Source organism: Halichoeres trimaculatus, unplaced genomic scaffold, assembly GCF_033239565.1.
Source record: "Halichoeres trimaculatus isolate MK-OKI-2021-1 unplaced genomic scaffold, fHalTri1.1 fHalTri1_scaffold_8, whole genome shotgun sequence".
NCBI lineage: Eukaryota > Metazoa > Chordata > Actinopteri > Labriformes > Labridae > Halichoeres > Halichoeres trimaculatus.
In genome coordinates, this window is record NW_027437186.1 from 32731735 (window position 1) to 32745668 (window position 13934).

The window sequence follows — 13934 nt, forward strand, 5'->3', positions numbered from 1 at the left end:
CTCAAGGTAAACAATATAATTTAGGGGTGAGTTTTGCAAGAACCTCATGATACTATGCAATCATCACAATATTGTGATATTCTACACAATTAAAGAGGCTGTGAGGAGTTTGAAAGTGATCTTAAAACAGTCCCCCTTCTCGATATATGCCTGATCATAATCCACACTTCAAAATGAGAGTATCAGCTCCAATATTGCTGGTTACAAGTTAAATCAAATTGCTACTTTTTAGCTTCCAGTCGCATCCGGACCAGATTGATTGGCAGCACATCTAGGTCTCTATGACAACACCTCGCCAGCTGATGAAGTTTAGTGTATTTTTCTCTGCTGAAAATGATGTCTATGATTAATTTTGTAGTGATGGTGGACAGAGGAGCCTAAATGTCAGAACAGAAAAAGGACAGAAGAGCAGAAGAAAGCGAAACAGGAGACTCATACAGCCTGAGCTAAATTTAAACGGCTACTGAGATACAAACAAACAGGCAATGTTTACTTGATATCATGTTAGCATACAGATACATCAGAGCACCAGGCTGTCAATGTAGCTAACATATAGCTAGCTTGATGGCACGTTTCAAACCGTAGCACTATGAAACTGTACTAACGAGTCCCTTACCTTGGGCTATGGTATCCAGTAAAAAGTCGTTTTGAACAAATAAAATCTGTTTCGATCCGGTCTCCTTTTAATTCCAAAACAAACACACGCCTCACCGAAAGTAATTTACAACAGTGCGGAGACTCCAGGCCACAAGGTGGCAAGGGACTGCAACTGAAACAGATCCTCCTCATAGCATCCTTAACTTTTTGATTGAAAACAACTTTACTTTTTTTTGGTGCTTTAAGTAAAGTTAGATGCAGGGTTTCAAACATAAACTTAACCTAAAAAACATAAAGTGCATCAAGTTTGTCTCTTAAACCACTGTGACATTAAACTAATGTTGCAAAAATCTATTGGGTGAAAGACATGGTCAATTGGTGAAACTGATGAATGTCACTTGGTGTAACCAATGTTACCCATAAAAAATCTAATATTGCACAAACATGACATGATTATTATTTTATCAGTCTACTACACTGTAAAAATTAAACTCAAAATGAATTTTAACTAACTGACCTCAGAATATAGAGACAATATTTATGTTTATGGCATCAAAACCCACGTCATCAAGTTTAGGAATAAAATATTTTGAACATACTTTGAGTTTATATTTATTATACAGTTTATAGGCAACATACAGAAGAGTAGCTGTTTGGCGCCATCTACCACAGTGGAGGTGCTGTAGATGTATTGTACTTCCAACTCACCTAAAATAAACCTAAGATATTAAGAGTTGAAATATCTTTATTTTATCACAGGTCAAAGTATAAGGATATATTGCTGTAGCAATATTTTTTCACACCACTATGCTCTACAGAATCATAAAATATGAACCTAATTCTTAGGGACAATAGAGTTAACAAAACAAAAAACAAGTATTAGTCTGTCCAAGTAATAAATAGAAGCCCTGCATTTCCTGTCTGAAGCTGAAGAAAACTGTTACGCCAACTGATGCTGTTTTATTTTCCTTTTCTTTTGCTATTAATAGTTTTTTAGGGCACGGCTAGATTAAAGCTCTTAATAAGTGCAGCTCTTGGTTCGGCGTAAGGACTACATTATCAGGAGACACTGTTTTGATGTGAGCTGTGTAGCTCACTACATTAAAGCTGTCTGTTATTGGTAGTGACTCACAGCTCCACTCATACAGTTGATCTAGTTCCATCTGTTTGCTTCTGATTCTGCTTCATCTATTTCTCCTCCGTGAGCCAAGTTGTGTTTTTGGAAGTCTTTACCTCAGAAGATGAAACGGTTAAATATTTTAAGCTTTCAGGGGTTTATTCTGATGATAAGAAACATATCCTGCACTTAATCTCATCGCACTGAAATTCTTCTTGAGCTTGATATAGAGCGCATAGTTCTGCCTGATGTGTCCTCCCACTGTTGAAGCTAATAATTAGCCGCACTGTATCAATAATTGTCCTAATAAATGACTAGCTTAAACTCTGAGTAGAGCCATTGTGTGCCTAATAATTGAAAGCGAAGACAAATTCGATGTTCCACTGAGCCCCTGCTGCGTGCTGCCATGCTGTCTCCATGCTTTAAGAATGCTTTGGGTCATGTGACTGTAGACGAGCGGATATTCAAAATTAGGCCAGAGCTGAGCCTAGGGGAAAGCGCCACAGTGACCACTCCAAATGGTGTCTTCTCCTTCAGTATGCACCATCTGTCTGTGTTTGGGCTCATATGTGCTGCTCACAAGTGTATTTTTATTTGCATGTGCGTGCCTTCTCCGCCACAGTGGTCTGCAGGGGTCAGCTAAGGTTGTGGTTTCATAACAGTTTTTGAAGCGAGGTCACATTAGCTTCAGTGGGTAGATTCGTGTGAGGCATAGGGCTGTCCCCGAAAAGTCAAGGATTCCTACTCTCATTTAAGAAGACCCCAAGTCAGCACGCATCCTGTCAGAGGAGTCTCTGCGCTGTTACGTAATTGTACACAGAGCAACACAGAGAGGTCTCCTCTTTTCCAAAACGGTTTCAAAGCGATGCTTGGAACAGGCAAAGACGCTGAATGCAACCTTTTATTACAGCTGTCAGAGATGTCAGGCATGTTTGGAAGATGAGCTGATATGAGTGGTTATTAGTGCTCTGTGTGCTGGGTTTAAGATTCCTTCAATGCTCATTCAAGAGTTTTACAGTGAGCAGAGTTGCACTCATGGGTCTCCTCTATTAAACAAATGATTCAGATATGTATAGTAAAAGCATTTATGTACAGCCAATTCAATTTGATGCCTCATGATACTGTAAGATTTGTTACAAAATGTTACAAAAGGTCGCGATTCAACTAGAGATAGACCAATATGTTTTATTTCTGGGCCGATACTGATATATGGAGCCAATTATTATTATTTTTTTTCTATCTATGTGTTTTTGTGTATTTTTAAATTGTATGTCTTAACTGTTTATATGTTCTACCTTGCATTTTCATTATTTTCCTGCTAATTGTTAGCACCAACACACCAAGACAAATTCCTTGTATGTGGAAATGTACTTAATTTCCAAAGTTTTTCCAATAAATCGTGTTTCCAATATTTGAATATAACTGAAATGTTATTTTATCTTTCACTTAGCTTTTTATGAGTCCAAACAAAAACAAAACTTGACACTCTCCACTGTGCACTGTGCATGCACAGCTCTCACTGCTTATTGGCTGTTACCTGAGCCATGGCTAATCAGACAGTACTCTGAGTGGGACAATGCAGTGGCCAAAATAAGGCCAGAAGGCCAAAATAATCCAGTTTAAATTGGTTTATTGTAGGCCAAAAAAAGGCAGATGCTGATATGCCTCAAAATGCCAAATATTGGCGAGGCCAATTACACTGGGGAGCAAGATTTTTGTTGAGTTAGGTCTGACAGCTGTTTTTAACTAATTTCTGGGTGCAGGATCCAAACCTGATTGCAGTTTTTCTCTATCACGTCAAGTTTTTGTACTATTGGATCCCTGTTGTCTTAAACATATGAAAAAATAAAATCTTTACTTGACAGATATGTGCTTGTTTTATAAAAAATCTTTAAATATTGACTTACAATGAAATATGAAAGAAACAGGCCTGACGGCAACGGTTATTTAACACTATTATGTTTTTACAAAGGATACGGCTACTGAAGGAGCTACAGGAGCAGACATGGTCTGGAACAAAGGAAATATACTGTATACCTATGTAAATAAAACACTAAGATGGAATAGTTACAAGCTTTGAAAACTAAAAAACGGCATAAAACAAATAGAACTTACAATGATATTCCCATGGTTACAGATTAAGAGAAAAGCCAGCACATATCCTCTTAATTCCTACTATGCTAGCTTTTTGTTAGCAGACACTGATAGTACTGACCTATTGGGAGCTGTACACACCTCTCATCACACTGTCTCAGTACAGCTAATCAGTGGAGTTTTGCTTATCTGGAGGGTAAGCTGTGGAGACAAAAACTTGACGTGCTAGTTTTAATCAGCATAAAAATCTGACACAACAGGATTTTTTTTTTCAAAGCGTCCCCCAGTGTTTTTGGTCTATCCCTGGATGCAACATGACTTGTTGCAGGCATGCTGCAGCCTATGGTCTGAAAGTTTGAAGCCTATGCAGAAATTTGCAGTACCTACTTGAGACTGGCTGCAGGAGTACAGGGAAGCAAAGACGCACCAAGCCAACAAAACTGATTATTACAACAAAAATCCAAAGTCAAACAAAGCTAGGTAAGGTTGTTATAAACCACTCTTTTCTTCCATCTGACCAGTTATGCTGCGCAATAGACAAGTTATGAGTTTGTAGGAAATATTTTAACCAGGTAACTACCGGGAAACTATTGGAAAAATCTTACATAGTTGTTGGGAGATTCTGCTTGATCTGATACCTTTAAAAGAAGTCTGAGTCTTGTACTGACCTTGGGATGATTGCTTTCGCCTGCAGACTGTTCTGATAGAAAATGGGAGTGATTCAGAAATAAATTGCCGATTCTCAGGCTGAACGTAAGATTCGTGCCAGATTTCTTTTAACACCCTTATTTATTTCAAAGCCTGAAGAAAGGAGGAGCTAGTGGAGAGTGAATAATTGAGTGTTGAGGGCAAATCAATGTTAACACTTTCAAGAGGTCAGAGAGCAAGTTAACCTTTGGTCTGAAATCCAATGACGCTCCATGAGGAAATGCCTTTTAACCAGACAAAGTCACTTTTTCTTAAACAACTGCTCCATAAACCAGACTCATGTTAATCATTTTGGACATAAGTCTGGGTCGGGCGTCTTCTTAAAGATCACATCAGTCCTGAGGACATGCTGGAGACAGACTGCTGATGAATTAGAAGCTGGATCATCCTCTTGGAGCAATACGTCTTTCGTGGCATGTCTGTACTCAGTCAGCCATTATAACGGACCGTCATCTGATTAGATGTTTGATGCTAACTGGAGGATGATGAAGCCTCGGTGGAGGTCTTCATTATGCATCACACTATAGATTGAAGATCTCACAGTGTGGCTCCAAAGACTCCATGCATACAAATATCTACTTAAGCGTTTAATTGGAACGTATGGGAGTTAATGTGTACTCTTGTAATGGCTTCCCGTGTGTTCCCTTGCCTGTCTATATGTTCCCAAAGGTTGCATATCGCCAGTTAAACCATGAGCATATTCATGTTTTTCCCACAGCGGGATTTCCTCATTCATTACTCAGGAGCACGGAGCTAAAAATAGACTCGTGACTGAGTGAAGAATAGGCTGTGCACACTGCCTATTATTGCTTTTGTTGAGAGCACCCACTAGATAATGGTTAATCATCACAAGGTAAATATTAAGATGGATTACATGATGGACCAGACGGATCACGACTCATTTATCATCATCTGCCATTTTCTATGCGACACCCAGGCAGTGACAGTGCTGGGCTCAAAGGAGAGACTCTTCTCTCTGTGCGGGGTTTCTGTCATTTGAGGAAGATCTGTTGGAATTTTTGTGTCTGACAGACGCTGAATAATTTAAGCTTGCTGAATGCACTGTCACATCAAAGCAAAGCTCAGAAATACCAATTTCAGTTTATTTTCAGCCGTTTCATCTCAAGCAACGTCTTTTATCTCGGTATATGACCCTCTAGGGCTCAGTGGAGGAATCGAAGGGTGTCAGGAAATTTCAAAGGCTGAACATTAAATTTGTATCAAAATGGTCTTTTAAATGCAATCTGGGGAATTCAGTTTTAATCCAGGATTCTGATCAAATGAATTCACATTTTTAGATTTCTGCTATGAAAGGAAAATTAACTGGAAGAAAGGATGGGTTACCTAAGCATCATTAAACCTTGAGAGCTGTGTTGTATGAGTCCTGTGTGGTGAATCAAAATGTTATTTTCATGGATCTGTTTTTATTTCTTGTTATTGCTTTGGTAAAACTCTGCAGGGCAATTTAAAAACTTGAGATCAACGTTGATTAAAAATGAGGGAAATGAGAATTTGAGTAGTTTTCTCTCAGCAATTCTTAACTCAAGTACACAGCTGATCATATGCAACATCACACACTTGTAATGTTGGTATTTTTTTCGCATGTTGTGACATTTCTTTATCCTGGTATCTGGTATCAGTGTATCGGTGCTCCTCAGCCTGGATCCGTATTGGTGGGAAAGTCTGATCCATGGTGCCGGATCAGCAACCAGCTCTATACCCTTTTATTATTTTTTTTTTTTAATTTTACCAGCACTCTTTGCTACTTGATTTAAAATGTTAGCTCTGATTCACTTTTTTTTTTTTTTTTTTTTTTTGCTGCTTAACAAGCCAATAGGGTATAAAATTTTAATCTTAAATTTAAATTTTTCTACATCCTGAAGCATTTAAATATTTTATAGTTTAAATAAGTATTATTAACTTCAGTAATTCCATATATTCATTTTTTGCCTTTTACCCAAAACATTACCAGTCTTATCCCACAGTAGGGCATGAAGGTTGTTATTTAACACCAATATCAGATCAGTATTGGTCAATAACTAAAGCCCAGTTATTGGTATCAGTATCTGAACCAGAAAAAAATGGATGGGTACATTCCTAATTTTAATGTTGTCTATGTTATATTTTTTTTACATTGGTTTGCAAATAGCAACATAACAACCATCAGTCTAGAACAGTGGTTCTCCAAAAGAGGGATTATTTGTTTATCAACAATGCCAGTTGGGCGTGTAACTTGGGTGCAGAAGCACTGGGGAGTATAACGGTTTTTCAACTGACGTGGAGGAGTTACCCACAAAAAACGCAATTTTAAACTAAATATCAGCACTATGTCGGGTGGTAAATGGCTTCCAGGTCAGCAAGTGGACAGATGTTAGGTGGACGGACATTTGTAGCTGAGAAATCCAGCATGTACCCAGAGAGGAGTTTAAACACACAACTGTCACCCGATGCTCATGACTTCATTATCTGTGGACACTTAGCAGACTGAGATGTACCAGGATGTAAACCTGTGTGAATAAATCAGAAACCCTCCCAGACCAAAAAAAGCACACAGACTGCTGAGTCCGAGACCCAGTTCATGATAAAAGAACCAGAAAACTACGTCCAGAGTTAATAATTTATTTAATTTAGACGTTGCTGGTGTTTCAGAGTTAAGTGTGACCCTGTTAACTGGTGACTCTCGGCCGTTAGTCAGAGATACTGTTGGTTGAGAGTCACCAGTTAGCATGGTCGCTATTAGCTCCAAAACATTGGTTGCTCCGTGACGGTCAAAACTTGATAGACGTTGCTTCTGTTGTATAATATTGTCTCTAAAAACTGACCACAGAACAACCGTACATTTTTATGCTGATAACAGGTTGAATTTAGTGCTTGAAAAATGCTGACTTTTCCGAATGAATGAAGCTAAACGCTGCTTCTGCGGTCAAGATGCATGCTCCTCTTTATGATGAAGTAGATTTATAATCCTTCTATAGGTTATTCAATTCTGTTTTGACCTCCCAAAAATAAGAGTCTGCCTCAGACCAGGATAGCAACACAAATAACAGCTCCATGCCTGAAATAGACAAAACCATAACTGGCAAAATATTATTAGTTCTTAGAAAAATATGTGTAATGGGATTCACATTCACGAGTTGCAGCGCACCCAAGTTATTTTGATTTTTCTGCAGGGAGGAATTAGCCAACAGTAGCATGAAGCTAGCACATCTTTAGCAGCAGGTAATAAAGAGTATTTCATTAATCAGACACTAATAGTACAGCACTGTGTTTTACATCTACAAAACAAAACATTTCACAGGGGATATATCACTAAAAAATGTTTGAGAACCATCAGTCTAGAAAATAACATAAAAAGGCCCTGGGGTTTTCCTTTCATATATTCACAAGGAACATAGACATAGAGCATCTTTGCAAACTATATCATCTCTGGTGCTCCGGTGTTTAACCTTGTAATAACATTTTTTTCTCCATCTCTGTCTTTCCTCTAGCCCTATAGAATCCTGCCAAAACTTCTACAAAGATTTCACGTTACAGATCGATATGGCCTTCAATGTCTTCTTCCTTCTGTACTTTGGCCTGCGGGTAAGCTGTCTCTCTTTTTCTCTTACACACACTCACACACAAACACAAACACAAGTATGCGCTCAGTCATACATGCATAAACTGACATAGATTCACACTCGCAAAGCACACACTCAGTCATACATGCATAAACTGACATATATTCACAGACAGGCTGTTATACAAACTGGCACAAACAATATCCCACAGTGCCATGTGGGCAGGCTGTTTTAGGTACGAACTGTTCTTTCCTTCTGCTTCCTGCACCCTCATTTGGGCACCTAACCCCACCTAACCTCACCCCATGTTTATTCATTTATGACATTTGATATTTTTAATGAAGGTGCTCAAAATGACTGAAACAATTAAATGTTCCAGACAAACATTTTACTGCAGACATCACAGGAGTCGCTCCTCACACAGCCTGCCTTCAGATATATCTGACACTCTTGTAATAATGTTGCTAACATGACTGTCGTGCCAGAGCAGCATTCCAGTGCTGCAGAACGCAAGCCTGACATCCTGAATGAATGAATAAATAAACTCATAAGCAGCTTACCCCACCAACCACTCGCATGACTCAGCACGTGGGGTGAAGCTTTTTGTCGTCCTATACAGCGTCTCTGTGATGCCAGGAAGAAAACATGGCATGCTGTTTAAATAGAGGGCTGTGGTGCAGTGCTGGGGCTGTGAATTAAAGGAAATTACAGCCATGATTTAGTGTGCAAACCCTGTTTTTCATGTGTTTTTCACAGTTCATAGCAGCTAATGATAAGCTGTGGTTCTGGCTGGAGGTCAACTCAGTGGTCGACTTCTTCACTGTCCCTCCCGTGTTTGTGTCTGTCTACTTAAACAGAAGCTGGCTTGGTAAGTCTGCATGTCTTCCTCTGTCTCTGTTTCAGAAAATCAAATATTTCATTCCCACTTTTGCTTCTTTTTTTACATTTTTACCTCAGTCCTACCATCCCACTACTCCTTATGTTCTATTATTTATTTTGCCCTCTATCTTCACGTTATCCCCCTCTTTTATCAATCCCCAGTCCCACTGCCCCCGCCTCCTAGTCCCCCTTCTGTCTACCCATTACTAGGAGTGTGTCTGTGAGGCGCTGTTGCTCTGTGCTGCAGTCAACTTTCCCTCATCATTGAAAGTGACAGGGCTGGGTTCCTCTGATGTTTCAGGGAGCACAAACACAGCAGAGTGGATGGGCTAATGGGAGTGAGAGTGACTCAGAATTGGGCTGTTATTCTGTGTGTATACGTGTGTATGCGTGTGTATGTGTGCGCCTATCAGACTCATTGGTAATTGCCGTGTTCAGGCCTTGCACCTGGAATACCCGCACAGCGGTGTGTAACTGCCATCTAATGGGTTCATTCACTCTCAGCCCAAAAACTGCACACGCAAAACCACGTGTTCTCCCCATAGACACACAAAAACACACACAAACACACTCTTGCATGAGAAGATGGGAAAACACCCTAACCTGCATTATGCAACGACCTAGATTTCTCCGAGTATTGTTGTCCAAATTACACTGAAGATGAATTTCTTTGTTGCCGTACGCTTCTTTGGTTTCACTGCTACACTCCTTTAAAAACCACACACTCATGAATATTCTTACAATGCAATACTTAATGAAAAGCTAACCCAGTTTTTCTAAATCTTCCTTTCAAATTGACTTATGTTTGTGTTTCCTCTTGGCATTAATACCTTTTTTTTTTTCCTGGTAGTATTGTACTTATCGTCCACCACTCATATAAGTCACAGAACTAATTAACTGTGGACATTTTGACATGTCTAAATAGCAAATATTGCTAATTAGAAATATTTATGATGGTTTAGGCCCAATTAGCTGCTTCAGGATCAATAACCTGGTATTTAACATGTTTTTGTTTCCATTTTGTCAATTATCTTAGGATTTTTTTTTGCCTCAAAAATAAGACAAAGATTTTATTTTGCTGCTTGGTGTCATTACTTAGTAGCTTTGGGTGAGAGCCCGTTTGCCAGCTTGTAATTTAAATCATCAGGACTGACATCACTCACCTTTTACTAACCAAAACATGCATCTAACTTAGCATTATATATTAGAGATTACTCAGGTTTTTACATTTGAGAGCAAAACAGATTATGTTTGTTGTTTTAGTATATTTTCACTTGGTGACCTGTAAAGAAACTCTGGCTTCCTGCTACAGTCCAAAAACATGCTCATCAGGTTATTGGTCACTCTAAGTTATCCATTCATGTGAGTGTGTGCTTGAAAGGTTGTCTGTCCCTGTGTGTTAGCCCTTCGATTGACTGGCAACCAGACCAGGGTGCCCTGCCTCTCGCCTAAGACAGCTGGGATAGGCTCCAGCCACCTGCCACCTTATGAATGAATGAATGAATGACCTGTAAAGAAGGCTGCAGGAACTGTCAGTCAAATTTTTTTCCAGAATAAAATAACCAATTAAGACTAAAATTGTCAGAAAATGGACACTGTCTATAAAGACAAAGACCATGGGTGGAAAAATGTATTTGACCTGTTTTTTACTTCCTTAGTTTGACCCATGTTCCATCTACCACGTAAAAAGGCAGCTATACTACCACCAGGGGGAGCACTAAATGTTTTAGCTTCACAGTGTGTGAACTTAAATGGCACAGTCAGCTTGTTATGTTATGTTGACCCTGAGTACAGCAACACTGATAGCCAATTGACATACATCCAAAAAACTGAAAAGGAAGCAACTCCCATAGCTGTTAAGTTGCCTGCATCACAAAGGTGAAGAAAAAGAGTGAGAGGTGCTACAAATGTTCATATTGAAGCAGTGGTGTACATAGGGAAGGGGGCGGTCGCACCCCCTTGTGGCCTAATTGTTGAAAAATGCCCGCTGCAGTGCCCTCCTGGTTGGCAAAACACACTCAACTGCCCCCTTGGATGGTTAAAATGTGATAGACTGCCCTCTTGGGTGGCAAAAGCACACACTGTATGTGCCTTTTTTCTTTTCTTTTTGCCCCTACCTTTCAAAAAGTCTGTGCACACCACTGTATAGAAGCCAAATAATGCAGGTTTACACACACACTCTGTTGTTGACTAGTTACATTCAAGCCCTGATTGGTTGTTTGCTTCAGACTGCACCATTTTTTTTTCTTGTTTTTAAAAACCGAATACAACAAGGTGGGTGCCCACAAACCAGAAACATTAAATCAAAGACATTTATTGACCAAATGTGATATTTAAACCAGACTCTTGTGAAGTAATGTTACCTACAGTAGCTTTAACTGGATTGACTTCCATGTCAGCAGTGAATTATGTTTATTTGACCTCAAGTACAACAATATATACAGCCTTACATGTGCAAACTGAGATTGGAATCAGACTTGCGACTTTCTGTGTTCATATGTAGCACAGATACAGCACTTTCTGCTCTATAAGTGCCTGTTTTTACCTGAGATCACTAAATCTGTGGAGTAATTTAAAACCCTAAGGTCTTATCTCAGAGGTGATGCTGTTTTCTCAAGCTTTGTAATGAATTAGACACACCCAGGTCGAGTAATCTGGTCTCATGATTTCACGATGTGAGGTGTCCTCGTCTCATCCCCAGAAACCCGTTGGTGTTAGGGCCTTGATGAGGATGATGAAAGCCTGTGAAACGGTGGTCTGGCTGCTGCCTGACATTATGCAGTGAATAATTACCTGTGATAATTCAATACCCTGCAACTGGGGGAGAAAGCAAAGCCATTTTATGTGCGTTGCTGCTGCAGCGCGAGTTGTCGTGTTCAAACATTAGCCAAGAGATGCCCTAGATTCCAGAGCTAATAATACACAATTATATTTGTTACTTTTACTCTGAAAAGGGAAAAATCTTGAGGATCAGTGTTTTGTTAGTGTGAAATAAAAAAAAAAATTAGGAGCATGTTTGTTTCTGCAGCGATGAACATACATAACCACAGGGCGTTATAGTAGGAGAACACCCACTGGCATGACTCAAGTCTGTGTTGCAAAGCCTCAGTTATAAAATTAACTGTGTGTAGATGTGCAGAGGGATATGGTGTACCATAACAGGCTGGTGATAGCTGTAGAATATTAATGGGGTGCTAAAAGTGCCTGTTAATATTCAGGCTGCTAAGAGTTAGGGCAAGGACTGTGATTAGCTGAGCGTATCCTGTACTAGACGGAGGACATACAGTACACTTTGCTGAAAGGAAATTGGACTATTAATCAGTGTAGTCTTCTAAAATCGCAAAATATATGTACTCTCAGATAGTAACCTTTGACATTTACTGATATATAAATAGGAGTCATTCCCCTGAGGACTGCTCCACCTTTAATAAGTCTCCACAGCTTGACAGAGACTTAATGGCTTTCCTAATAAGCAACAGGCTGATCCATAATTGGTGCTACCTTCATTTAGTTAAGTATATAGTATATGCTGCCTCTTAACAAGCTTTGTTAGAGGAAACCCTGCTGTGTTGTTAAGTCTGTGTATTGTACACCTCATCCCCACTGGATTACTTCATCTTTTCTTCCCTTTCATTGCCAGGGAATACACACCACAGCCAGAGTAATACATCATAATTACAGCACCTCTCATTTCACTCTTTCAGCCCAGGTCCTGCATGAGAAGACCGTTTGAGATCCAGTGGAGGTGTACTTGGATTATAAAAAGACCACTAATAGGGGTTCTGCCCTGCGCGGTGTGGTGCTGTGTTCGCCCACTCTGCAAACTATATGCCGTATGCATTTCAAGTTATGCTCTCTCTGCCTCTGCAAATTGGACATTGATTAAGAGGAGGAGAACGATGTGCGGCTAATGCAAGAGGGCACGCAGAGTTCTTCCTCGGAAAAAGGAATTAATCTCCTTTAACTACTTGAGCTGAGAATTGCTCCCAGGAGAGTCATAGAACTGCGTAGGATTAGACTATGGCTGCTTAAAAGATGTTAGAGGCTCTTGTGGCTACCAGGGACCCAATTCTCACTCTGTTGTTTCTCCTTTAACATCACAAACCACACGGGGCTGCATTAGAGTTTGTGCTGTTTTTAGAATAGCCGCATCATGAGCTTCTTTAAAGACAATCCAAAGTGTAGATTTTATTGATTTGTTTTTATGATCATCTCTTTAAACTGATGTAAAGCTACACAGGCCTTGAAGTTGCACTGTACTGTTGTAGCCTCTGGGATGACTCCAATTCTAACCTGACACTGCCTCCTAGTGGTGTTTTAGTATATTGTTTGTTGTTCCCATGTGGTGTTGCTGAAAGACACTTGCAGTACCTGACATGGGCATAAATGCACCTGCTTTTAATGGCCCCTAGGTCACTGACAGGAAGCTCTGTGTACATTCATTAATCTGACTTTTTTAAAGTTTGAAGATCTCTCATCTGTGTCATCATACCGTTATTTGCAGATTGGAGATTTGGTCCATCAGCAGAAAATATGTTATCTCAATATGATAAAATGCTTCCTGTTCTCCGAGTGAGAACAAGGGCTCTATACTAAGCAGAGAACATGTGTGGGAGAGTGTGTGTGTGTGTGTTTAGAAATGCGTAGCATCCTATAATCTAATCCTGGCGGGGGTTGACTGTCAGTTTTATCCCACATGAAGCTTCCCCACAGCGCTGATTGATAAAAGGTCTTACGAGCCCACTCTGCCAGGACATGTGACACAGAGGCCGTGCCCTGGCTCGCAAATCCTGAATGAAGTAAGAGTGGGCACAGAGCAGGAAAAACCTTTCTGAATGAGCATCTGGCGGGCTGACACTTGTGTGTGTGCATTTGTGAGTGTGTGTGTGTGTGTGTTAGTGTGTGTTTGTGCAAGAGGCTTTGGCATGTGTGGGAAAGAGATTTTCTCATACGTGGACACGTGTCCATGGGAGCAGAAT

The 13934-nt window shown here is 39.9% G+C and overlaps 1 protein-coding gene across 20 annotated transcripts in view; it reads left to right on the top strand.

The window, feature by feature from the left end:
- kcnma1a (potassium large conductance calcium-activated channel, subfamily M, alpha member 1a) overlaps nucleotides 1-13934 on the top strand; it is a 220216-nt gene that overhangs the window by 128373 nt on the left and 77909 nt on the right. For all 20 annotated transcript variants that reach the window (XM_074675289.1, XM_074675293.1, XM_074675296.1 and 17 more), the window contains exons 4-5: nucleotides 8005-8098; nucleotides 8833-8944. In XM_074675289.1, coding sequence (XP_074531390.1) covers nucleotides 8005-8098; nucleotides 8833-8944 — 206 coding nt within the window. The remainder of the gene's footprint in view (nucleotides 1-8004; nucleotides 8099-8832; nucleotides 8945-13934) is intronic.